Source organism: Phascolarctos cinereus, unplaced genomic scaffold (genome assembly GCF_003287225.1).
Source record: "Phascolarctos cinereus isolate Bilbo 61053 unplaced genomic scaffold, phaCin_HiC Scaffold_1;HRSCAF=81, whole genome shotgun sequence".
Lineage (NCBI taxonomy): Eukaryota > Metazoa > Chordata > Mammalia > Diprotodontia > Phascolarctidae > Phascolarctos > Phascolarctos cinereus.
The window spans coordinates 163,213,504-163,241,403 of NW_027555514.1; the positions used below are offsets into that span (position 1 = coordinate 163,213,504).

The 27,900-nt window shown below is 38.1% G+C and overlaps 1 protein-coding gene across 16 annotated transcripts in view; it reads right to left on the bottom strand.

Moving 5' to 3' along the window:
* Positions 1–27,900, bottom strand: part of CELF2 (CUGBP Elav-like family member 2) — a 1,000,575-nt gene that overhangs the window by 119,270 nt on the left and 853,405 nt on the right. For all 16 annotated transcript variants that reach the window (XM_078154853.1, XM_078154848.1, XM_078154841.1 and 13 more), the window contains one exon: positions 26,451–26,533. In XM_078154853.1, coding sequence (XP_078010979.1) covers positions 26,451–26,533 — 83 coding nt within the window. The remainder of the gene's footprint in view (positions 1–26,450; positions 26,534–27,900) is intronic.

The following is a 27,900-nucleotide window of genomic DNA, read 5'->3' on the forward strand; positions in this document are numbered from 1 at the left end:
TCTAAACTTTTTACATGTTACTCTAGAACTTTCAGACTAAAGACATCTCTATTTTATATTCAACTCTACTCTGTTACCATTTTTTTCTTTCTATAATTAACCCAATTTTAACCTTCTTTTTCAGAATGAAATACGAGGTTGGGTCCATTGGTGCGTTTACTCTTCTATTCTTTAGAACATTATTTAAATCTGAACTAAATTCTGTCTTCCTTCTAAAGCTTTTGAAAGTTACCACTGGAAATATTTAATATCTGCATTTCAATGAAACTGCAAGAGCATATCATGTTTATAGAGCAGAATCAAGATAAAATACCCAAGAATAGGCTGAAAGTATCCAAATTATAACATCTATTCAATTGCTTGCTTTCAGATTAGGCTGAAGGGTCTGGTTTATATAAGACTATTTTGGTATCTTGGCATAGCTTATTTAAGAGTGATCAGAAAAGCCTAGACTTATAAGAAACCCATTCTTTATTCAATTTTCTCCTTTCTTCACCCTATCTCCCCTTCTTTGGCTATCTCTCCTACAGCAAATTATATGTAATCATTATCTTCTCTTGCTTACCTTGCAGTACTATATGGACCACAGAGCAGACCTCAACTGAGCATAGGTTTTTGAGGAACATCTGAAGTTCTCAGATAAACTGGCTTCCAATTAGCTTGAAACTTGAAAGGGCAGTTTTGGCCCCTTAAATCTAGTAGTGGCCTCTAAATAACCAGAAATTGATAAGGCTCTATCACCAGCTAGCATCATGTGTGGGGAGGGTGCCATGTTAACCTAGCCAATTTTAGAGTCACCCCTTTCCCTTGTTTTAAAGAAGCAGAGTAACTTGGGCAGTTAGGGACTTGCCCCAGAGTCCAATGACTGGGTTCTACTGCCAGACCCATTAGTGGGATTCTGAGGTATCTTTTTCTTTTAAAGAAGTAAAGGTGACAGAGTAGAAAAGATCTCTATCTGAATACACGGATATAGGTGATGAGATAAAGAAAATGAGGCTTTCGCGTTTCAAAAGACTGAGAAGTCTTAAGTAATATTTAGATTACCTCAAATCATTCACTTGTCCTTTATTATTTAGTCTAAGTCAGTTGAAGAAGAATGAAGAGGTGGCAAGAAGAGCAGCAAGGTGAGGAGGGAGAGGTGGCACACCGTGCTCTCCCAGAGTTGTTTTTGTATGGCAATCACTTTGTTGTGCCCAAAGCATAGATTATTAAAGTATCTTAAACATAATGGAATTCTTGCCATTGAGTGAAGAATCAGGATTCTGGACCTGGAAGGGATCTCAGGGAGCAGATAGCTAGTCCATTATACAGATGAAGAAACTGAGGTCCAGATGTGACTTACTCTGCTAGTATTAGGTTTTTTTTGTTTGCTTTCCCCCTGTATGCCTTTTCTCTGTTCTTTTTCATATTGAGAAAGTCTAACATAACCTAAATACAAATATAGAAGACACTGAACTCTATGCCTCTTATAGGGAATCTCCTTTATTGCATTTTTGTCGTTCAGTTGTGCCTGACTCTCTGAGTCCCCATTTTGGGGTTTTCTTGGCAAAGATACTGGAGTGGTTTGCCATTTCCTTCTCCAGCTCACTTTATAGGTGAGGAAACTGAAGCCAACAGGGTTAAGTGACTTGCCCAGGGTCACACAGCTAGTAAGTGTCTGGGGCCAGATTTGAACTCGGAAAGAGGAGTCTTCCTGATTCTAAGCCCAGTATTCTATCCACTGCGATGCCTAGCTGGGGCCCTGTATAGTTTCTTTCTCTGCTGCTCATTAGGGTGCCCTGCCTGGCACCCATCCCCACCCCATTCCTGCTCACTTTCATTGGAAGGCTCACTCTCTTACAGGATTGCTTGTGCACCACTCATAACTTTCACAAAATGTCCGCCACAGCAAACTTCCTATGGTGAAAAATGGTTTGTACAAAGAGACTACCAGTTATAGCACTGAATGCCTATGATCAAATGAAAAAATGATGCGCTACCACAGAATCCAAAACGCTGAGGATAGAAAACAAGACGCATTCTCTGGGGAATGCCACATCTTAAAATCTACCCTTAACTCTTACAGCCTGCCTGCCTAGGACAGGAGAGACGTATTTTTACATCTTCCAAGGTATAGGAAACAAAACCACACACACAGAGCATCCTTTACTGCATGATTCTATACTCTAACGTTACGTGCACGTTGTGGTTAAATTTTCTATGTCAGCAAATGTTTTCTCTAGCTGCAGCTATCTAGGAAAACAGGATAATAAATGCTTTGCTTTCCTGGTGAGGAATTTCATGCCCAAGAATGATGAAACAGCAGGGAATCTATACTTCTAGAGATTCTGCAAGGTGGGTGTGGGCCTGCCAACTATTACAGATTAACCTTGCTGCAGAAATTGCTCATCTTGCCTCAGAATTAGCTTACTCTGGCCAGAAAACTGAGCTTAAAATAGAACCAATTCTATTCATCCTCTTATAGTCTCAGATGTATTAATTCTGCATAAGTTTCATTCATGTGAAATTTTCTGCACAGCCCAATAAGTATAACTCGGGATGGAAAAATATAGTTGACAAGCTGGCAGCAAGAAGGGCCAGTTCACCCATTGTTTGGCTCCCTATTCAACCATGGTCATCATCCCAAGCCACCTTCGCACCACTATGTGAAAAGAGAACAAGCAAGCATGGTAGCTTCCTTCCTGGGCGGGAATGGTTAGTAAATCTAGTAGGAAGATAGAAAATTCAATGCCTGCAAAAGGATCGTTCACACTCAAGCTCAGATGTTCTGGCCCAGGACATCTAGGTACCTTGTCTTTGGAGCATTCCTGGAACGGCCACAGTATTGCATCAACAATCCACAATAGCCCCCTAGTAAGGCCCAATGCTTTTTGTGGTCTGATTCTTTGTGACCCCATGGACCATAGCATGCCAAGCCCTTCTATCTTTCACTATCTCTGGAGGATGTGTCCATGATACTATCTATTCAGCTCATTCTCTTCTGTCTTCTTTTCCTTTTTGTTTGGCTAGGCAATGGGGTTAAGTGACTTGCCCAGGGTCATAGAGCTAGTAAGTGTCAAGTATCTGAGGCTGAATTTGAACTCCAAGGCTGGAGCTCTATCCATTGTGCCACTTAATTGTTCCCTTCTTTTCCTTTTGCCCTTGATCTTTCCCAGCATCAAGGTCTTTTCCAGTGAGTCTTGTCTTCTCACACCCAATGCTTGACTTCTGGAATAACAACCCAACAGGGGAGAGTACTAGAGTGTCTCACGTAAAGCCATATTAAGGACAGGTAAAGTAGGCAACTGCTAGGCTGTTGCACACACACAGAGACACAATGAGGGACACTTTTTATAAATGTATATATTTTTTTCATGCCAGAAAATTCTATTCTCCCTGGTACATGGATATTTTATTTTGTGAGTAATCAAGTCACATGTGTCATGGTGAAGCCTCTTAGGGAGCACAATTTTCAAATGGAGGGAGACAATATCTTATTCTAGGGTTTTGGTCACAAAAAAAGGAAAAGTCAGAGGAAAGAGTGGAAAATGTACTTTTTTTAAAACAACATCTAACTTTTTCATGGGAGAGAGTCAATCATTTCTTCCAATAATTTTCTGGTAATAGACACAAACTTCTTTTCTTTCATTAGCTGTAGATTCATCAGTGTCCCCACTGTCTTCCAGGCAAATGTCCCAAATTTGAAACCAATTTGTTTCTCTGGGTCATTCTCAGGTGAGAAAAATGAATGACTATGTACACTGGGGGTGGGAGAAGGGAATAAGCATCTATATTGTGCCTACTGTGTGCTTTACCAATATTACCCCATTTGATCCTCAGAATTTCCCTGAAAGGTAGGTTATCCCTATTTTTACAGCCAAGGAAAGCAAGGCAATAGATGTTAAGTGACTTGCCTAGGGTCACACAGAGAGCAAGTACCTGAGGCTAGATTTGAATTCAGATCTTCTTGCCTGTAGGCCTAAGGCCAATCCATTGCACCCCTCAGCCACCATTAGCTCCACCCATAAACTATAATGCGGCTCAACAAGAATTTATTAAATGATTAGTATGTACCAGACATTGTACTAAGTGCTGGGAATACAAAGATACTACTTATAGAATAGAATACAGAAACTGGCTTCACCTTTTCTGTTCTCAAAGATGAATTTTGCAAAGGACAAATGCCTGGGCAATGGCATAGTGCGGCAGAAAGACAACTAGATTGTGAGTTCTGAGACCTAAAATTGAGTCCCAATTCTGCCAATTACTTGCTATATAAGCTTGGGCAAATGGTTCAGCCACTGGGCCTACGACGCCTCATCTATAAACTGAAGAGGTGAGTGTAGACTGGGTGATCCCTGAGGACCTTTCTAGTGTTAACTTTCTGGGATCTCTGATTAGAGTGGTCTCTTTTCTAGGTATTTCATCACTTTACTTTTGCCCCGAACATCATTACTCAAACGGACAACAGTACATTTATACAAAAACAAGTGGGCCATAAAACTTCTGGGCTACCTGCCACCAGTATTTCTTTTCCCCACTCAAGAAATATTCCTTGAATTTCCTTTTAGTTTCTTTCTGATAGTGGTTTTACTGCTATGGGGCAATTGAGTCTGATATGACTTAGATAATTGGTTTGTTGAATAGTTCTAGCTGACTCATTTCCTTGGAGAAGTTGCGTTCTTTTCCATGAGTTTAGACTTAGAGGTACAGTTAGTATACCTCTGTGTCTTATCCAGCAAGTAAAATAACCCAAATTGATTAAAATCTGATTTGATTCTCTCTTTCATGACAAATTAGAAGAACTAGGGCAGACATCAACAGCAAAATCAGACAACAGCCATGGTTTACGACAGTTTGGTGAAGTTGCCCTGGATTAACAGAAGCATCTTTAATATCACTGATACTATGTGACTCTAGGCAGTTCAGACATCAGCCATATAATGCACTTTCTTGGTTTCCTATTCCTCTAGTCTTTGTTGGTAGGAAGATTTCTTCTAGCTGTGTGGTTGCCCCTTTTTCACTCTTCTGGCTTCTGAAAGATCTCTCTTCATAGTTCTCTCATAGTACAAAACAATCTCAAGCATTGCTGAGTTTCTTATTGATTAATAAATCAAAATTCTTCCATTCCAAAAGTTATAGGGAAAACTATATATGTTTAGGAGAAGCATATGAAAGCTTTTCTAACAAGAAACATATTCATCCAGATGCTCTAAAGATATTTTTTCTTACAAACAGGGAATATTAATATTCATTCAATAATGGAAATTCATTTTCTAATGACTCTGCTAATTATAGACTAATGTCTTTGATTCTTAGAAAGTTGTACATTGGCTTTCCTGTGCTATACATATATTTTTTATTAAAAGGAAATATCTTCTAATGGATGCCATTTCCTAGCAAATCTTTAAGGTTGTATATTAAAATGTATACCTGTTACGATGTAGTGTACCAGTAACAGAATTAGTACTGAGGTTGGACTCTGGAATCCTTATTCTCCAGCTCACTAGTAAGGCAAGTCAATTAAGCTCCCTGAGCCCCAATTTCCTCCTCTTCAAACTCCGCATATACAAAGCAGACATTATCTTTGCCCCTCCCCACAACCTATGCCTCTTCCAAACTTCCCTAACACTGTTGAGGGCATTAGGAAGACATCCTTCCAGCCAAGGCTTGTAGCCCCACTGGCCTCCTTGACCCTTCATTTACACTCATTCCACACATCCAAATCATATCACCTCTATCTCTACAATAACTCTCTTACAGGTGGCATGGTAGATAGAGAGCCCAGCCTGGAGTCAGGAAGACCTGAGTTTGAAACCCACTGCAACACTTACTAGCTGTGTGACCCTGAGCAGGTCACTTAAGCTCTGTTTGCCTGTTTCCTCATCTGTAAAATGGGGATAATAATAGTGCCTACCTTCCAGGACTGTTGTGAGGATCAAATGAGATAATCGTAAAATGCTTGGCCCAGTGCCTGGCACATAGTAAGCACTACATAAATTATGATGGTTATTGTTATCATTATCATCACCATCATCATCATTTCCACTCACAAAGCCACAGCTCTCATTCACACCATAATTACTCCTTGCCTATGCTACTGTAATAGCTTCCTATTTGGTCTCACTGTCTCTTCCCTACTTCAATCTCTTCTCTGCACAGCTGCCATTGATTTTCCCAATACATTAGATCTGACCATTCTCCCAATAAACTATTGGCTCCCTATTACCTCTAAGATCAAATATAAACAAACTCTTCTGTTTGGCATTTACAGTTTTTCACATACAACTTGCCTCCTTCTTATCTTTCCAATCCTTTTACACATTACTTCCCTCAATGTACTCTACAATCCAACAACCCTGGCCTATGTGAAGTTCCATATTTCCATACGTGATGCTTCATTTCCAGACTCCACGCATTTGCTCATCTCCCAGGCTTCCTTCAGGATAAGCTCCAATGCCACCTATTACAGGAGGCCTTTCCTTTTCCCTTTCCAGCTGCCACTGTCTTATACTCTAAGGTTGCCTTGAATCCACTCTGTATGTATCTAGTATGTGCCTATCTATTTACATGCTGTCTCCCCCGTTAGATGTTAAGGTCCTTGGAGGAAAAAGATATTTTTAAAAAAAACATTATCTTCAGCATTTAGCATAGTTCTGGCCACAAACTCAGCACTTAACAAGTGTTTATTGATTAATTTATAAAATGGAATAATAAATCTTATATTGCATTATATATACATACACATATAAATGTATGTATGTAGATGTATATATATATGTAGATGTATATGTGTATATACACACATACATAATAAGATATTGTCTCTCACATTTAATGATGACCTGCTGATTCAAGGTCACTAGGCCATGAGCTCTGAGTGATCCTACCAGGAGGAGTGATGAATCTGCAGTGAGTCATCCAAGCTTTCTCCTAGTTCTCCCCATGAATAATGGCTCTCATTTGTGGGACAGTTAGCCATGCCTACACATACATCCATGGACATAGAAGAGAGCTGACTGGTCCAAAGAAGAATTAAACTGGGTGACCTAACCTCATTGTTACCTACTCTGATCAACTAAGGTAACTAGTCTATAGTTCTATGTTTAACCCTCCAAGCATATTAACATATTTTAATTCATGTAAAAACTAAATACACTGTGATGACTACAAACGGGATAGCTCAAAATTCATCATAATCCTCTAACAGCTCTTTCAACTTTTAATCAATATACCTTCAGACAAGTTTCTTCCTCAGAGGGCCAGTGTAAACATTGAGTTCTTTTGCCTCTTAGGGATAGAAGCTCAAAGTCAGGCCCAATCAGTAAAGAGACCCGTTGGCCAACACTGTGTTACGTCAAAGCCCCCCCAAGTTCGGTCCTGTCAGGGGAAGACAGAAAAAATATCCCAGCTAACTTCAAAGTCCCATCCCTCCATCAAAGGAGGAAGCTGTTGATCATTCCTTCTCACCCCTAACAGGGCCACTACATTGGTGTGGGCTCTTATCACCTCACAGTTTTCATGACACTACTCTCCCACCTGTTGGACCACTTCTCCACAGTGTCCTTGTCTAGATCTTCATTCATCTCATGCCCACTAACTGCAGTATTTCCCATGACTCTATTTCCCAGACCCTCTTCTCTTCTCCCTCTATATTATTTCACTTGATGATCTCATCAGCTCCCATGGATTTAATTATCACTCAAGGCTGATGATTCCAGATCTACTTATCCTAGCCTTCCTAACCTTCAGTCTTACATCTCCAACTCTGTATTGTATATATCTCAAACTGGATAGCCTGTAGGTAGCTTAAACTCAACCTGTCTAAAACAGAATTTATTATCTTTCCTCCAAACCCTCCCCTTTTCTGAAACTTAAAGTCTTAAGGGAGTTGCATAGGACCCTGAGAGGCTGCGTCACATAGTGATGTATGTCAGATCTTCTGGATTCTGCGGGAAGCTCTCTCTCCACTATACCCCCCCCCCCCCAAAGACTGCCATCATCCTCATTTGGGCCTACAATACTACTTTCCTGGGAGCAGCTAGGTGGCACAGTGGATAGAGCACAGTCCCTGAGGTCAGGAGGACCTAAGTTCAAATCCAGCCTCAGACCAAACACTTGACACTTACTAGCTGTGTGACCCTGGGCAAGTCACTTAACCTCTGCTGCCTCAGTTTCCTTATCTGCAAAATGAGAATGATAATAGCACCTACCTCACGGGATTACTGTGAAAATCAAATGACACAATATTGGTAAAGCACTTTCAAACTTTCTATTGCTATACAAATGTTACTATTATCTATTATTAATGCCAGTACATGGTGATGGTGGGGGAGCTGAGGGCTGAGATTTTAGTTGCTCTACCACCATAGCCATGTGCTATAGCCTCCCCACCAAATCAAACCATTCCTGTGCTTTGTTGTTTCCTGTTAAAGTTTGCAGGCAATGGGGATCATGTCTAATCTTCTGAGATTAGCTTCAATCTCCGGTTCTGTATTTCACCATGAAACAGAAAGGAAGATACAGATAAAGGGGTGAGTGGATGCCAGCTGGATAGGACATTAGAATGCAGATTGCAGATGTAGATAAAGAGCCTGTGGACAAGGACAAAAAAGGAACCCTAATAACGTGAATATTAATGAGATAAGGCTGGTAGAGCTAGGTTCCTCTGAAAAAGGGTATTGCATTTGAAACAATTTATACAAAGGACTCACATGTACAATAGTAATTATCTTTATTAGCCACCTCTTAGGAGACCACTTGTACTAGGAACCCTGAATTCATTATAAGTTAATACCCTGCCTCTCCCACTAAATTTTTTAATGACCCCAGGTGGTCAGAGCATCAGTCTCAGGCAGAGAAGCCCAGTGCCTGCCCCTAATGACTGTACTGAGTCAGTATTGACTCATGGGAGAAGATTGCTACCAGCTGAACTATAAGCTCCTCTTTTGGGAGCACTATTGTTCCTTGGACATCTTCCATCTATATCCTGAACTGGCATGACCCTACTCAGCTTCCATGGTCTGGTGAACTTTTTTGTGTGATGCTATTTTTGGTGACATAAAGGACCACATTTTTATATTGCATCTTAGGAGCTCTAAATAATTTGTAATTGCTAATGAATTATAGTCCCTCCTACCTCATGCGGTTAATGGCAAATATTATCATTCTTACATAATACATGAGAGAATGGCGACAGAAAGATGATGCCATGCTCAAGGTCACATTTTGTCTTTCTGTCTTCCACTTTCATGCATTCAAAGAGGCTGGCCTTTGTGTTTGGAGTGTACCCTCCTCTTCATTATCGCTTCCTAAAATTCTCTCTTCAGAGCTCCACTTTCTTCCAAATCTTCTGCTTTGAAAGTATTCTCTTCCTTCTCAAATTTTCTGAAGGCAGCTTGGACCTCTACTTTGCTTTGCTATCTCCTTAACCTAACTCTTATTTCATAACTATCTGTGTACACTGTCACATCCCTACCTCTCTCCTCAACCAACAAACTATAAAATCCTTGAAGCCAGGAGTAGATAGATACATTGATTAGTTGCCAGATAAACTGGAGCCATCATTAAGTACTTACTATTTGCCAGGTGTTATACTAAGTGCTGGATATACTATACAGTTAAGCAAGACAGTCCCTGTGCTCAGTAAGAATATAATCTAATAGAGAAAGACAATATGTAAAGCAGAGGTAGAAGGAAGGAGATGGAGACAAGGTATGAAAATGGCCAGGAAGTGGTATGGAGACCTAGTTCTGGATAAGATAAGGTGAAAGCTCCCCTGTCAGTCAGTGTACCATATTTTTTCCCTCTGTATATCCCCAGTGCCTATTATAGGGTGTTATACATATCTATATATGTATAATATACATACATATTACTAGCCTTGTGATCCTGTTTTCCTCAGTTTTCTCATCTGTAAAATGAGCTGAAGAAGAAAATGGCAAACCACTCCAGTGTCTCTGCCAAAATTCCAAATGAGAATACAAAGAGTTGGATAGGGCTGAAACAACTGAAAATACATAGGAGATATTTCATAAATGTTGGATTGAGTTGAATGAGCAAACCAGAGACATAGCAAAACCTAAATGTTTCAGGCTGCTCGCTCAGTAATGCCATCTCCCCTGTCTTATACTCTTGGTGTGCTCTATACCAGCCCTTTACTCTGAGCTTATTTTTACTTGGCTTGGTGGGTAATCATTGTGGGTTCTAGTTCTGGTTTTGTCCCTGCTTTGTTTTGAACCCAGAAGTGCAACTTAAACCTTTCTGTGCCTTGGATTCTTTCATAATGTAACAGTTAAACAAAATCAATTTTTTTTAAAGAAGAAAGAAGAAATTATAAAACTCAATAAAACTTTGAGTTTCTAATTGTATTAATCTATCTAAAAATCCAAATAATCTAAATAGATTATCTACTTAGATAATCTCTCAACCTCATTAGTTTAAACTCCTTTCTTGTCTAACCAGAACTGTAAGCAAGGAGCTCAAGTCATGTATTTCAATGCCTTTCCTTTTGCCTCCTTTATCCCCTGCTAGAACTGTCACCAGCAATAAGGCTTGGATTGAAGACAGCAAGAGAAAAGCAGAATTCTTGGAGAATCTGCCAACTAGATAATCAAGAGTTGGCTATAGAAAAATGCTCTTTACACAGAATGAAATATATATCTGCTTATCACACTTGAAGATGACCCAAAGCTAATACATTGGATGAAAGTCAGGGAATTTGAAAGGCTAGAACATTGGGGCAAATCTGAAAAGATGACAATAAGGATAAATGTAAATTCTTGCTCGTGGGTTCAAAAAATCAACTATTCACTTACAAGATGGGGAAGATGTGGCCAGAGAACAGTTCAATTTGGGAAAGGTCTGGAGCTTTTAGTGAACTGCATTCTTAATATGAATCCACAGTGTGGAATGGTAGCCAAGAAAATGAAGGCAATCTTAGGCTGAATTCAAAGAGGCATTGTAGTCTAAAACAAGGTGATAGTTCTGTTATACTGTGCTCTGATCAGAATGTATTCTTATGTTCAGTTCAGGGGGGCAGCATTTTAGGAAGGGCATTGTAATCAATGCAGGAGGGCAATCAGGATATTGAAAGGCTTTGGGAGCATGCTACTCCCATGAAAGGATCAGTTGAAGGATTTAGCCTGAAGATGAAAAAGACATAGATGGAACATTATAGCTGTCTGAAGCATTGTACAGTGACAAGATCACTGGACTTGGAGTCAAAGGATCTGGGTTCAAATACAGACCCTGCCACTTACTACTTTTGTGACCATCTCAGCTTCAGTTTCCTCTTTCATCTGTCAAATGAAGAAGTCAGACTAGACTAGTTGACTTTGAAGGTCTTTTCCAGCTCTAAAACTACGATCCTAAGTGTTTAAAGGGCTGTTATATGGAAGAGGAATTTGATTTGTTTTACCTGGTCCTCTAGAGAACACAAAGAGGTACCATGTTGGAAAGAGCAAGGGGAAATATTTAGGCTTTATGCCAGAAGAAACTACCTAACAATTATAACTAGTCAGTATTTTGTAGATGTGATATTTATATCCAAGAATGAAATTGGCTGATTCAGGAAGCAGTGGGTACCACCTCACTGCAGGGCTTCAAACCAAGGCTTGACTACTTGTCAGGCAACTATGTAGCATGTTGGATTGAGTCGAATGAGCAAACCCGAGATGAAGCAGGTTCTAGAATTTTCAGGTTTCTCACTCTGTAATGCTGCCATCTCTCCTATCATACACTTTTTGTGTACTACATAGAAGTGCATTGCCCTAAGCTGATTTTTACTTAGCTTCGTGGATAATAATTGTGAGGTTGTTAGAAGTTAAAAGGATGACTTCCTGAATCAGGAAGACCTGAGTTCAAATTTTGTGTCACACATTTACTAGCTGTGTCTCCTTAAGCAAATACCTTAACCCATCTGCCATAGTTCCCTCATCTGTACATCACTCTGGCTTTCACTGAATGGCCAATAATGTCCCCCAGCCCAAGCTTCTGGGTGGCTCATTGTTTGGGTTCTCACGGCTTAGAATCGAAGGTAAATAGCAATTGTTTTCTGTTTTGTCCATAAACTCTGAGGGTCTCCCCCTCCCCGATGGATACTTTTGCAATGGTAAATTAGGCCATCTTTTGTCTCAATTCTTATCTAGCTCTTAGTCATGAATGGGCTTTGCCTCAGATAAACTGAGACCGGAGAAAGATTTTAATTTAGAAAGGCCAAGAGTCACCCACTGCATCTTGGGCCATGGCCAGTATTCTTTGATTTTGGTCTTGCCACTGGATTTCAATAACTCTGGAAGAAAGGGTGAGGTTAACAACTTTGCACAGCTCTGCCTCACCTAAATCTAATTCACGGGCAATTCAAAACATCACCCTCCTGATATTAGTCCTGTTTGAGAACAAAGGATGAATAATAAGACAGTATCTACTTTCCAGGGTTGTTGGAAGACCAAAGGAGATGATATTTGTAAAACAATTTGTAAACCTTAAAGCTTTCCATATAAGTGCTAGCTATTATTATTATTATTATTATTATTATTAGACTGAAGATGGTATTCATTTCACATACAGGTTGGACTAGAGCAGAGCTTAGCCTAAGCTTGTCTTTTTTTTTTGGGCAATTGGGGTTAAGTGACTTGCCCAAGGTCACACAGCTAGTAAGCATCAAGTGTTTGGTCTGAGGCTGGATTTGAACTCGGGTCCTCCTGACTTCAGGGCCTGTGCCACCTAGCTGTCCCCAAGCCTGTCTTTTTGTATGGCTCATGAGCTAAGAATGGTTTTTCATTTTTAAATAACGCTTTATTCTATTACAAAAATGTACAAACCAGGCTAGATTTCAGGCTGTCAGGCCACAGTCTGCTGAGGACCACTGGACTAGATGGTCTCTGAATTCTCTTAAAACAGATTCTGGGATTCAGTCTGATGTGATGGTGAGACACCCCTGGCAGAAACTCTAAGGTACTGTCAGTCACTCTGTCAGCAAGCACTTATTGAGAATTTCTATGGCTTCTATGGAGTCCCATATTCATTATTTACCTAAACTAGCAATGATAAAGAAGGGGACATATAGATAAAAGTTAGTATTAGAGGCTGGATTTGAACTCAGGACTTCCCAACTCCAGCCTCAGTGCTCTAACTACTGTGCAACCTAGCTGCTTGGCCTTTCATCTAGCTTTAGCAGATGGTTAGTTCTAGTCAAGATGGTCAATGCTATCTTCCTGAAACAGAGCTTTACTATCAAAACCATTTTAATAGCTTACATCATAATATGCACGAGCATATTGAAACACTTTACATACTAGATAACAGACTGAAGGGAAAGCCAGCAGTGAAATAAATGAAGATTCTAAAAAAGTGATTCATTTGTTACCTTTGGTATACTTCTTGACCCAAGCCTGGCTATGCCATGGAACTATATAGCCAAAGCATCTCCTTCCACAAAGTTTCCATTTGGAACCCTGTGGAATGCTGGGGACCACATTCCTTTTACATTAGTAGTCTCTCTTCTAAGAAATCTAAAGCTTAAAGAGGAGGGAACTTTTAAAGCCAGTGCTAAACCTGTTTCTGTTTGCTACAGTCTCTAGAGTGATGCCCAGTGCTGTGCTAACGATTCATTCTCTGAACTACATCCCAGAAAATTATTCAGGTGATGAGTCTTTGATGAGTCCCCTTACTTGGACACCCATCGACCCAGTCAGCTTTACTTCAACTTTTCTTTTTCCAATTTCATTTTGACACCATAACCTTTCCCCTTACAGTAGTTCACATCTGGACCTTTAATTGGGTTGGTAACTTTTCACCAAACTTCTTTTTTGGGGTTCTATCAATCTTTTGGGGACTGAATTATACTGAAACTGGCTCAAACTTTATTGGGAGCTAACCAGAGGAATGGTTACTTCTGAAACCCAATGCAGTTATTTAATTGTGTCCTCCTGACATTCTTTCCTTTTCATCCTATTCCATAAAGGTGATATCAATTCATCTCTCTTTTAATGGATGGAATACAGTTATTCCTGAAATACTGTTTGTAAAGTGAAATTTCTAATTCTGGACTGTATATGTCCAATGTTTTCCATTATCTACACTGGGGGTGGGGTGGGGGGAGTGGAGGAGAGAAGTAAAAATAACAAAATAAAAACAAACAAACAAAAAAACCCCAGGCCTCCAACAGTCCTGGACTCATGACTACAATCCACCCTCTCCTATTCTTTGATTTAAAAGCCCCATGACTGTTAGTTCATCTAGTCAGTCACTTGCTCTAGCTTTCCAACCTCTTTTTATCTGGAAATACAGGTCAAAACAATTGAATTAGGTCTACTTCAATTGGGTTAGCCCCATTTGGAACCTTTTGCCAGAACTTTACTTTTATTCTATATCAGAAGCACTCAAAGTGCAGTTTAGGGATCCCGGGGGGGGGGCCCTCTCCAAGACCCTTTCAGCAAGATTGTGAGGTCAAAACAATACTAAACAAAACAATACTAAAATATTTTAATTTCTAATACAGTAAATTTTAATAGATAGAATGGGTATGGAGCTGTATGTGCTAGAGCCTGCTCCAATTGGAACTGATTCTTAAATTTTCAGTGTAAGCACCTACACCTTGGAAATTAGCAAAGGCTATGAATCAGGGCTTGATGTAATGTTTTGTTGATTGTCTAGACTTCAGAAAGTGATCAATTAAATGGTAACAATATAGATTAAACTTAAAAGTATAGCATGCTACTTGTTTTTGGAAAGGGTAGACCTAGTTGTTAAACATTTACCAGCCCACCCCTTGATATAACCCACATAAATAAAAAGCTCTTTGGGTTCCTGAGACCAATCTCAATGATACTTGCTGCTTCACAGAAGGTGGGAAAGGACCTCTATTCTCTCCTACGGAAGGTACAATCACAATACTAGCTTTTAGCCATTCAACAGCAAACACTTATTAAGTGTCTTCTGTGTGTTAGGTGCTGGATTTACAAAGACAAAATCAAATAGTCTCTGCATTCATGAAGCATATTCTATGGGAGTTACAAGTAAATACAAACTACATATGCTTCTATGTTAATCCCTCCCAAAAGCCATAAACCACTTTGGGAAGAGAGAGCAGAAAAGGTTTTTCCTTTCTTTAGACTTTGCCCCTGCTGGGTGTAAGCATTTAAACACAACAGGCTTAGTGTGGAAGACAACTGTTCCTAAATTCTCAGTCTATCCAGGACAAGTTCTTTAAATCTGGAAAATGAATTTCAAACTTTGCAGTCATATTTACAAATTTTACAATAGAAAAATTCTCCATATTGGATCATCCCTTGAGAAAAGGTCTATATAAATTTTCAAAAATATGAAAGATTCCTTGTTATTATATTTCGTTAGACATTTCTTCAAGGGCTCAAAGACTCATGCATATATTAGCTAAGTGAACCTCACCATATTCCAATTAAGTATGGTGGATGGCAGGAATTATCATAATCAAGCATATGGCACTATGTTAGCACACAAATTATAAGCCAAAGAGGCATTATACTGCCCCTTTAAAAAAAAGGATGCAAATACATAATGAATACTTTGAGGAATGGAGTAAGAGGTCTCAACCTGGTTACCCAGGTTGATAGCCCAAATGGAAAAGGTACTTAATTACAACTCTGAATTTCACATGTACATAGACATATGTGTATAAGCTTATGCAAACATGGACACTTACATACAGCAATCCCCCATCATCCTGGAAGATGTGTACTAAAAGATCACAGAAGGTCCCACTTGGTAGGGACCTCAGAGTCCCTTGTACCTGGATAGACATAACCTTCTAGAGCACCCTCCATAAATGGTCCTTTAGCAAAAGGGTACTCTCTGCTTCCTGAGGCAGGCTTTTTTTGTTTTGGCACATCTGTAATGGTTGAGAATCTTTTCATTATGAACAATAAGATACTAGGAAGCTATCATCAATTAGTCCTTTAGAATTATTCCTCTGATCTGCCCTATGGGCTAAGCAAAATAAGGCTAATCTCTCTTCCACAAAACCATTCCTTTAAACAGTCTGTTGCCATTTTTACAATGCTATAACTCTACTCAGATCTTTCAATGATGGGTATTGCAGCTATGGAGTGCAGGAGTTCTTTAGTAGTTAGTTATATTTGACTCTTTGTGACCCCGTGGACCATTTTATGCCAATATTATCTGTGAGGTTTTCTTGGGAAAGATACTGGAGTGGTTTGCCAGTTCCTTCTCCAGTGGACTAAGGCAAACGGAAATTAAATGACTCGCCTAGGATCACACAGCCAGTAAGTGTCTGAGGTCAAATCTGAACTCAGGTCTTCCTGACCCTAGGCCCAGCACTCTATCCACTGCACCACCTAGCTGCCTCTGGGTAAAAGATACCCAAGCATTTTAAGTCCTGAGAGCAAGTTCAATGTCTTGGCTCAAACCTAGACAGATTTTATATGCGAATGAGCTATTCAAGCCCTCAGATACCTCCCTTGGTGTAGACAGATTCAATCCAGCCTGAAAGTGGCTCACTCTTATATCTCATTGTCTCTGTCCTTGGTCCTTATGACCTTCAAATTTTCTGAAATCTAAAATTGGCACACCCTTACAATTATAAAATACCTTTTTGTACACCACTGCTAAAATAAGACATTCTAAATAAATGTTCGCTTCAGGGCAATGACTTTTCAATATAAACTGCATTTAATAAAACCGGTAGTGACTCTAAAAAGAAGGATAAGAACAGCTCAGAGAAAATGTCTGGAAGAAATTTGCAATTAATATTTTACAAGACATGAAAATTCTACAGACTCCTCCTTGCTGTTAAAATTTTAAGAGCTTTCTCAAAACTGTATTTCTCTCTGTTATTACATCTTTAATTAAATTAATTTATACAGTGAATGCTCTAATGATACTGCTGTAGATTTTCAATCAAAAGACCTTGTTGCTAGAGACAATACATGTTAAGACCTTGGATAAAGAGAGACAAGGCCTAATTCTGTCATCTGTACAAGGACATTTAGCCCCGAACATTTGATTATTGAAAAGATATTGGGAATTTCTCTGTGGCTCAATTAAGGTCTTTTCAATTTTATTTTTTAATTAAGCTAAATTAACTCAACCAAAACAAGATGAATCTTGCAAGCTGTTTTTTTCACAAGGTCTTCTCCCTGGGCAAAAATAATGGTACATGACAGCATTTCTACTAAATAACATTACCACTTGGTCTATGCCTAAATGAAACCCCAAACAACAGAGCCATTCCAAAGCTTGTGTGATCTGTTATACTATCAATGAATGCTAGGGACAGGCAAATTTTGTGTGAATCTCTAACAGGCTAAGAAATGTAGGTTAAAAAGAATTCAATTCAGTAACCATTTCTTAAGTTCCTACTAAGTGCTAGGCATTTTACTAAGTACTTGAAAGATAAATTAAACAGTGCTAGTTAATTTTCGGTATACCTTAGTGTAGCTGCTGTCCCACTTTTCATGAAGGTGTGAAGAGTGATGTTTACCAGATAATGCATTGGACAGAATTTACTGGTTGTCCAAGAGTCCTGGTTAGACACCATCATGATGTGTCATGAATAGTCAGATTCAGAAAGCATGATGCACCAGGGATCATCAGGCAAATATAAGTACTCTTTTAGAAGAGGCAAAACACCACAGCACATAAATTTGGTATTAATATTTAATGAATAATAGTGATTAAATAAGTATCACACAGTATTTTTAACTGGGCATTGCACCTAACATTTATCTGATTGCTTCAGCTGGTACTTTGTTTTTCTTCATTCTGGCTCCTTTCATGAAGGTCTCATTGTCAAACAAATCCTTCCTAGTTCTCCTGACTTTATCCCCAGCACCTAAGCTTGGCCAGTGTTTTCTCCAGGAGAAATGGCATTCCTAACACCACTCCCAATTTCTCCACCTTCACTTGGGCTTTGCCCTCCATGTCTTCCCAGAGAGTAGCCACTTATTTTAATCTAGGCCAAGAGATGACACTAGTATTCCTGGTCCTTGGGATCTAAAGGACTTGGAATATCTGAAAATGAGGACAAGAATGCTGGAGGGCAGAACAATACAGTGAATGTGAAATTAGAAGCAGGCTTGAGTTTCAGCTTGGCTATGGAGTGACTGTATAAATTTGGTTAAGTAATTTGCCTCAGTTTACTCCTCATTAGTGTACATGTAGAAGTAAGAGTGCTGGGCTTGGAGTTAGGAAGATTTGGGCTTAAGTAAAGTCTCCGAAATTATTGTGTGACCAGGGGTAAACCATTTTTTTTTGAGCTCAATTTCCTCATTATAAAGTGGGGAGTGGTACAACTAAAGTGGTACTAACGCAACAATAAGGTTGTTGTAAGGGTCAAAAGAGACTGTGTAAGGTGCTTAGTGAGCCTTAAAGCACTGCCAACTACTTTAATGATATTTATAAAAAATCAAGGGGCTTGATAAGATAAGGGGTTCTTCACTTGGGATCCATGAACTTGTTTTAAAAATGTTTTTGATAACTATTTTGATAAATTGGATATGTTATATTCAATATTCAGGGTTAGGTATGTGGTTTAGTGGATACAGCAGTAGATAGGGCCTGGAGTTAAGATCTGAGTTCAAATCTAGCCATGTGACCCTGGGCAAGTCAATTAACATGTTTGCTTCAGTTTTCTCATTAGTAAAATGGGGAAAATCATAGCACTTGCCTCACAAGGCTGGGTGAACGTAAATGAGACTATATTTGGAAACTGCTTAGCACAGTGCCTGGCACAGAGTAGGTGCTATATAAATGTTAATGATCATTGTTGAATGGTTTCCTTTGTAAATCCATGTAGTTTATTTTATGCATTAACAACATTCTGAGAAAGAGTTGGTCCATAGGTTTTACCAGACTGCCAGAAGGGGCCATGACATAGAATAGGTTAAGAACCCCTAGAGTAGATAATTTCTACTAGCACTAACATTTTGTGATTCTACAACCTATTTTTTTTTTCTTAAGAGAAAGCAAGAATAAGGCTCTTATACTCAGTTTTCTCTGTTAACCATTGCATTTATTTCCTTTCCCTCTTCTTAATCAGGGCTTGAGCTGAGAATTTCCACAGGATAACCGATTCCTTGTCTTTCTCAGGAAGCTAGGTGAAGAAAGGTGTGAGGACAGTACCCATAATTGCTTTGTCCTGCCCCTTAATGCTCGATCAATAAAGCCCCGACCCTTTCCAAGTTATACCCAAAGGTAAAGATGTCAAAAAGTCAGAAACAGAGTCAGAGTGTGGACACCCTAAATAAAAAATCTAATAGCAGATGCATTCATCTACTCAGCAGCCAGTCCCATGGGCTTTGGTTTATTTCCAGTGACCCAGTCCTTTGTTCTCTTCATGAAAAGATAATATATAAAGTGAAAATAAATACCTAAATCAAGTTTGGTAACATAATGAAAGCTGCTTACGAATAAAGGACCTACTACAAAAAAAGAAATATGATTTACAAAAAAATCTATTTGTATTTTAAATGATGAGTTTTAGCCATTTAAAAAAGAAGCAGGGTTTTTCTTTTTCTTTTTTTAATAAAATGGATTTTATCTACAGGGACACGACCATATCCAGAAAAGCATAAAAGTGTCAGCTGCGGAGGCACATTTCTTATCATCTTTTTCCAAAAAAAAAAGTCAGAAAGTGAGTGATATAACAAAATACAGCCTTAATTTCTTATTAATTTCATAATATGGAAGGCCACAGTTAAAACAGTGGTGCTACAACTTTAAATTACCGAGCAGGCTTGGTATTTAATGAGAGATTTAGCACAGCAGGGTTTCTGTTAAATTAAGTTGTGCCTTCACATCACAGTGGGAAAACAGGTGTATATTGGTTTAGAATTATGGAAATGTTGACTAATTCCAAGGCTTGTAATCAAACAGCAAGGCACCCTGCAATATTTTCTTCCAAGAATATGCATTAATCATTTATGTCTGGTCCCATTTCTTCATGTCCACCAAAAGGATACAGCTGAAAGACACCACTTTCATGGTTTTTTCATGCAGCTGTTAAGGGTGGTATTTATCAGATAAAGCTATACATAAAAGCAGGATGTATAACTCTCTAACTTTGGAACTGCAAATGTAGCACATACTGAGGGGGCTGAAGAAGCTCAAAGCTTACAAATCCAGCATGGCTTTTCAGATTTTTCATTTAACCTGCCTCAAGTAATTGGGGAGATGAAACTGAAATGTAAAAAAAAAAAAAAATAACATCCCAGGGTCTCTTTCTCTCTCAAAACAAGGATATGTAGATTCTCGTAGTTACAAAGGGATTTCTTAATAAACAGTCACCACCCAGTAACTCAGCCATGCACAGGGATTGAAAGGCAGAATGAAAGGCAGATATCCAGATAGGTTTTAGAAAGAGATATAATTTGTTTGATGTAGGTCTATGCCATAGTAAGGCTTTTAAAAATGCTCATGGGTCACTGCTGTTGGATGTCATATGCTGTCCACCTATAAAGATCCATTTGTCATTCCCAACCTGTTAGATGACAGTAGAGACTGTATTTCATCAACCATTGTGTCTTCCTTCCCAGGGTCTCCAACAATGCTCAGTACATATTAGGTGTTCCAAAAAAGTTGTTGAAGCTTGGTGGTGAAAGAGGGAGGAGAAAATTCACCTTCTTCTCTCATCAGCAGAGCTGGGGGTCTATGGGTGAGCAACAATAAACACACTGTGAAGATTCGTGTTGATTTGTTGGTTAGTTTTGCTAAAATGCTTTCCTTTTCTTCCTTTGTTTCGAGGGATGGCTCTTTGGGAAGGGGAGAGAGGAGAGACATTTTGGGAAATGAAGGTGACATAAAGACTAGCAATAAAAATAAAATGTGCTGAATTTTAACTGACAATGAAAAGATGAGAATTTTAGTTCTTTCTTTAGCAGAGGTGATGAATTTAAATTAATCCGTTTTTAATAAAGGTAAAATATGGTCTAGATTTGCCCTGATTCATCCACTAAATACTAATACTACGTAGTCCCAAACACATAAGAACACACACACAGACTCTAAAACCCTAAAAGTGCTTACACATGCTAACACTAATTTAAGAATTTTCCTTTCAGAAAGAGGAGTAAGAAATGATCTTTAAGTCTGACTGGGGGCCTGGGAAAGACAAACTATTGAATTTTTTTTATCACTGGCTAAGCCATTTAATGATTTGTATTAGGGAGTCCATCTATTAATTGTGACTAACACTGATTCCTCTTTAAGCAGGTTGTAAAAATTCACATAGGAAACATTGGTTTTTATGTCAAGTAAAACTATGAGTGGATAGAATAGAGGACAAAGCTAAAATAATATTGTATATTTTAATGTAGAAGTGCTGCCCTTGATTACCAAATATGCTTAGTTTAATAGTTGTCCCCTTTACCAAAGCAATCACACACCCATAAAATTTAAACTATTTTTCAAAAATCATTACTTATTTTAAACATTTTTTTCTTTTTAAATTTTGAGTTCCAAATTCTCTCCCTCCCTCCCTCCCAGTCCTTCCCATCCACTAAGAAGGCAAGCAATATGTTATCAATTATACATGGGAGCATGCAGAAACATATTTCCATATAGGCCATGTTGAAAAAAAAGAAAAATAAAGAAAGTGAGCAAATTATACTTCAGTTTTTACTCAGATTCATTAGTTCTCTCTTTGGAGGTAGACAGAATTTTTTTTTTTTTATCCTAATTCCTTTGTAATTTTCTTGGGTCACTGTATTAATCAGAGTAGCCAAGTTTTTCACAGTTGATCATCATAACATTGCTGCTACTGTACACAATGATCTCCTGGTTCTTCTCACTTCACTTTGCATCAGTTCATGTAGGTCTTGCTATGTTTTTCTGAAACTACTCCCCTCACCATTTCCCACAGTGCAACAGTATTCCATTATAATCATATACCACAGCCTGTTCAGCCATTCCCCAATTGATGGCCATCCCCTCAATTTAATTTCTTGCCATCACAAAAAGAGTTGCTATAAATATTTTTGTACACATAGGTCCTCTTTCTTTCTCTTTGATCTCTTTGGGATACAGACCTAGTAGTGGTATTGCTGCATTAGAGATGTATGCATAGTTTTCTAGCCTTTAGGGCCTCGTTCCAAATTATTCTTCAGAACAGTCGGACCATTTCCCAACTCCACCGAACAGTTTATTAGTGTTCTTATTTTCCCTTATCCCCTCCAGTATTTGTCATTTCTGATAGGTGTAAGGTGGTATCTCAGAGTTGTTTTAATTTGTCTTTCTCTAATTAGTAGTCATTTAGGGCATTTTTTCACATGACTATAAATAGCTTTAGATTTTTTTTTCTTCTGAAAACTTCTTATTTATATCCTTTGACCATTTATCAGTTGGGGAATGAATAGCTCTTACTTTCATAAATTTGACTCCGTTCTATACTAAGCATATATATTGGAGAAATGAGACTTTTATCAGAGAAACTTGCTGTAAAAATTTTTGATATTACTTTGTCTAAGGTACCTTTAGCAAAGTGTAGTTTCCCTGATTAGCCATTTTAATTAAGTCTATTTTTGTTTTTGCTTTGTCTGAGATTGTGATTGCTATTCTTGCCTTCTTTTTTTTCTGAAGCATCTTGGATTTTGTTCCAGCCTTTATTTTAACTCTGTGTGTGTCTTTCTGTTTCAAGTGTGTCTCTTGTAAATAACATATTGTTGGATTCTGGCTCCCAATCCATTATGCTAGTTGCCTTCATTTTATGGTTGAACTTATCCCATTCCCATTCACAGTTATGATTGCTAACTCTGTATTTTCCTTCCTCTCATTTTCTTCTGTTTCTTTCTTTCTTCTCTCTGTCCCTTCTAAAGAGTCTATTTTGCTTCTAACCACTGCCTCCCTTAATCTGCCCTCCTTTTTATCACTCCCCTCCCCCTTTATCTTATTCTCTTCCCCTCCTATTTCCCTTTTGGGTAAGTTATATTTCTATACACAGCAGAGTGTGTACATATATTCTTCCCTCTTTGAACTAATTCCAATGACAGTGAGGTTCAAGCATTGCCTGCTTCCTCCCTTTTCTCCTCTATTTTAAAAGCTCTTCCTTACATGCCTCTTTTATGTTAGAAAAATTTTCCCTCTCCCTCCCTCCTTTCTTTCTCAACCTTTCAATGTTTTTTGAAGATCATCCCAACATAATCAGCTCATGCCTTCTGCCTATCTAAAGTCCTTTTAACTGCCCTAATAATGATAAAGTTCTTAGGAGTTATGTGTATCATCTTTCCATACAGGAATGTAAACAGTTTAACTGCATTGAGTCCTTCATGATTACTCTTTCATGTTTACTTTTTTATGCTTCTCTTGAGTCTTGTGTTTAAATGTCAAACTTTCAGTTCACCTCTAGTCTTTTCATCAGGAATGCTTGAAAGCCCTCTATTTCATTAAATATCTGTTTCCCCCCTGAAGGATTATATTCAGTTTTGCTGGGTAGGTTATTCTTGGTTTTAATTCTAGATCCTTTGCCTTCTGGAATATCATATTCTAAGCCCTTTGTTCCTTAAATGTGGAAGCCACTAAATCTTGTGTGATTCTGACTGTGGCTCCATGATATTTTAATTGTTTTTTTTTTCTGGTTTCTTGGAGTATTTTCTCTTTCAACTAGGAAGTGTGGAATTTGTCTATAATATTCCTGGAAGTTTTCATTTTGGGATCTCTTTCAGAGGTGATGAGTGGATTTTTTTCAATTTCTATTTTACCCTTTGGTTCTAAGATATAGGGGCAGTTTTCCTTGATAATTTCTTAAAATATAATATCTAGGCTCTTTGATCATGGCTTTCGGGTAGGCCAATAATTCTTAAAATATACCTCCTTGATCTGTTTTCTAGGTCAGTTGTTTTCCTATGAGATATTTCATATTTTTTCTATTTTTTTCATTCTTTTGACTTTGTTTTATTGTTTCTTGATATCTCATGGCATCATTAGCCTCCACTTGCCCAATTCTAATTTCTAAGGAATTATTTTCTTCAGTGAATTTCTATACCTCTTTTAACATTAGGCCAATTCTGTTTTTTAAGGTATTATTTTCTTCAGTATTTTTTTGTGCCTGTTTTACCAAGCTGTGGATTCTCTTTTCATATTTTTTTTTTGCATTGTTCTCATTACTTTTCCCAATTTTTCCTCTACTACTCTTATCTCTTTCTTTAAACTCTTCCAGGAATCTTGTTGAGCTTGGGTTTTTGGTTAGCAGTTTTCTTTGAGGCTTTGATTATAACTATTTTCACATTGTTGTCTTCTTCTGAGTTTGTATCTTGGTCTTCCCTGCCATTGTAGCAGCTTTTCATGGTGAAATTATTTTTGTTGTTGTTGATGTTGTTTTTGTTTGCTCATTTTCCCACCTATTAGTTAACTTTTAACTTTATGTTAAAGTTGGGCTCTGCTCATCTTGGGGTGGGGAGGCACTGTCCCAAATTTTAGGCTTTCTTATGCTGCTGTTTGTAGAGATAGTACTGGGAGTCTGAAAGTTTTCTGTGCTTCCAAGGTGGTGTGATCCTGGTCTTTACCCAGGAAGGGCCTTTGGTACTCTGCAGCCACAAGCGCTAGTGCTCTCTTTGCCTTGGAACTATGAACAGGGCCCCTGCTCCCTCGTGACCCACCCCCAGCATTCCTCTTCACCCTAGAACTATGACCCAAATATGCATATGAGCAATGGAATTGCTGAGCAGGGCTAGCAAAGAGTCCCGTGTAACCTCTTTTTGATCAGTTGTCTGACTCTGGGCTGAGAGTTCTCAAAGCTGCTGCTGTTGCTGTCACTGCTTGTGTGGGATCTGGACAGGTTTCCAGCCTGGTGTTACAAACTTCTCCTGCCAACCTCCTAAGTTTTCGTCGGCCAGAAAAATATCTCACCCCAACCTTTTGTTGGCTCTGCTGCTCCAAAATTTGACCTGAGGCATTATTTTAAAGTTGTATAGAGGGAAATGTTCAAAGAGTTCAGCTGGGTTGCCTCTAATCTGCCATCTTCAGTACTTAAACTTAATAAAAATTGTCCCATTGGAATTGAAACTGTAGGATGGATTTAAATTGAATGGAAGCCATAATTTCTAAACAAAGCTATATTGTTGCCATATCATCAATGCTCGCTGATTTTTCTTTCCCTGCTTTTTCGATCTTACTGAAGAGATAGTGAAATGTCACATTTCAAGAAAAGGACCACAATTCAATGACTTTAGACTCTAATGTAATAAGTTCTTAACCTGGGGTCTATGAACTTGTTTTTTAATATTCTGACAACCATATTTCAATTTAACTGGTTTCCTTTGTAATCCTACGTATTTTATGCATTTAAAAACATTATTCTGTGAAGGGATCTATAGGTTTCATCAGACTGCCAAAAAAAAGGTTAAGAATCCCTGTTTTAGAGGTATTTGGGACTGAGGGCTTAACTCTCTTTGGAATGAGGTATATTGATTTATAATTTCCTCCTGAAGAAACATCACTATATTCCCAACTGAGATAGCATACAAGGTAACTTGTGCAGGTTCAAGAATTTTCTAGCCCTCCTGGGAATGTTTTTGGAGTAGGGTATGTGGATTATATATGGCACAAACATAGAAATCTATAACTTGAACTGTAAGCATATTTTATTACTGTTGATTTCTCATTCATTTATTTTTATTATACTAGACTCCAATAAAATCATCATCTTTTTTCTGCTTACCACAGTTACTTCTTTATTAACAACAGATAACCATTTAGGATATTAAGTTAACTCATTGCTGATTTCCAAGTAATAGTGAAGATATTCAAACAGAACAATGTAATCTAACATCATTACATAATTTATAAAAATTGCCACAAAATTCCTTTTAGAAATAATGTATTCTGATAAAGTAGCTAAGTATATGTCATCAGGGCATTTCTAGTGAATTGTATTAATAATCAAATATTGCTGAGAAGAAAATGGAAAAAGAGTGTAGGCTTTGTATTTTTTTTTTCCCTACATCAATATGAAGTCACAAAATGGGTATTAAAACATTGACTTTGTTAACCACCAGCGACTGTTTAGAAACCATTAGGAGGCTTAATATTATGGCTATGCAGGGTACATTTTATCCTTTCAAAAGAAAGAATCTAGAAACTAAATTTGAAAAAGGACTCCTGGTGAGTAAAACCCTCTTCCCTTTTCCATTTGCTTCTCCTTGTGTGTATATGTGTTAGGATTTTTTTCCCCCTTTTTAAATCTTAGCCCACCCAATGGTCTCTGGCAGCTTGCTGCTGCCCAGTGGGGTCACTCTGATTTTCGAGCCAGGGGATGGATTATTTGAGAGCTCTTTCCTTCAAAGTTAATGTCCATCCTACTTTATGCACTAGCCAAATGGCATGGCTGCTGTCCACGAACTGAGGGGGTCAGTTAGCACCCACTCCTCCAAAGACCAAAGCTACTTTTTTGGCACTAAGAGAACATAATTAGAACCTTTAGCTGAAAGGGACCATTTTCAAGCAATAAAGTGATTTGGTACAAAAGGAAACGGACTCACCCCAGGTAAGGTTTTAATATTGTGCAGTGCATTCTGAGCCTCAAGTGCAGCTTTTCTTGTATAAAATGTTACGAAACAACAACCTACAGAGAGAAATGAAAAGGTTTTTAGAAATGTCTATGAAGAGGTTTGCTTGAAGGCGATGAACAAATCATATACTTTAAAAGAATGTACAATTTAGAAATGATAAAGAGCATGAGAACAGTAATAACCTCTCAATCATTGACATTTTGCCTTTCATTCTAAATCACATTTATTCTCCTTATCCAAGTTGAAGAAAAAGGCGTTAAGTTCATCTACTACTGCCAGCAATGCTGGTATTTCAGGGAGTTTGAAGGCGGCAACTAAAGGGAAGGATAGTTAATCAAAATGACAAAATGACACAATCACTTGGAATAAATTCTTTTTATAGTACTTTGGGAGTTCCCACCCTTAAGACTTAGATGATTACATTGTCACTGTGTTTTAAATTAAGTTAGAAATGATTTGGAAAACCCCCAATCAGGAGTCGGTAACAACTCATGAAGCCTGAGATGTCCAGGATACATAGCCTGGCTACTATTAACATTGCCTCTTCCAGACACCACAAGTCAGTGCCTGCTCATGTGTCCGGGGGCTGGATTCTGTTGTCACCTCTCTCCCAAGCCCAACCTCATCTTCCAGAAGAAAATACTTGTAAAAAATGCTGTCAGTGTTAAGCAAGGTACATATTTTTTCCAGGTTTCAGCTTTAAAAAGACATAAAGGTAAATGTCAATGAAAAATTGATGCTTTATCTGACCTGTATTTTTCTAGGTAAACTTGGTAAATTGAGGGAGGAATAAGTTGCATTATGCACACTTTCTGATTTTATATATATATACATATATATATATATACATATATATATATACATATATATATATACATATATATATATACATATACATATATATATGCATATATATATATATGTATATATATATACATATATACATATATAAAATTTTACTACCAAGTATGTATTGAGGGATCAGAAGAGATTTAAGAGCTCTCAAAGAGATGCCAAAACACAGCAAGTAATATGGGGGAAAGATAAAACACTTAGGCGTCATCCTTGGGTGAGGATGTAAATAGGACAAAGAGCAGGAGAGAAGACAACTGTCATACATGAGGGTGCAAAGGACATCACTGACAAGGTTTTTGATGACAGCAAAGTGGATTCTGTGAGATATCAAAGCTTATAAATTGGCATTCCAGTTTTTTAAAAAAAATTTACTCAGAAAGATTATAGGAAAAGAAGCAGTGGTACCTTTTGCAAAGAAAGAAACCATAGAAACATAGATACTCTACCCAGAAGAGAACCATGTAAATTGTTTATGGAGTTTCACAGGTCTGGACCAAAAAATTAAATAAAAAAAATTTTAATGTAGCCTCACACTTGACTTAGCTACTTATAAAAAGACACAATT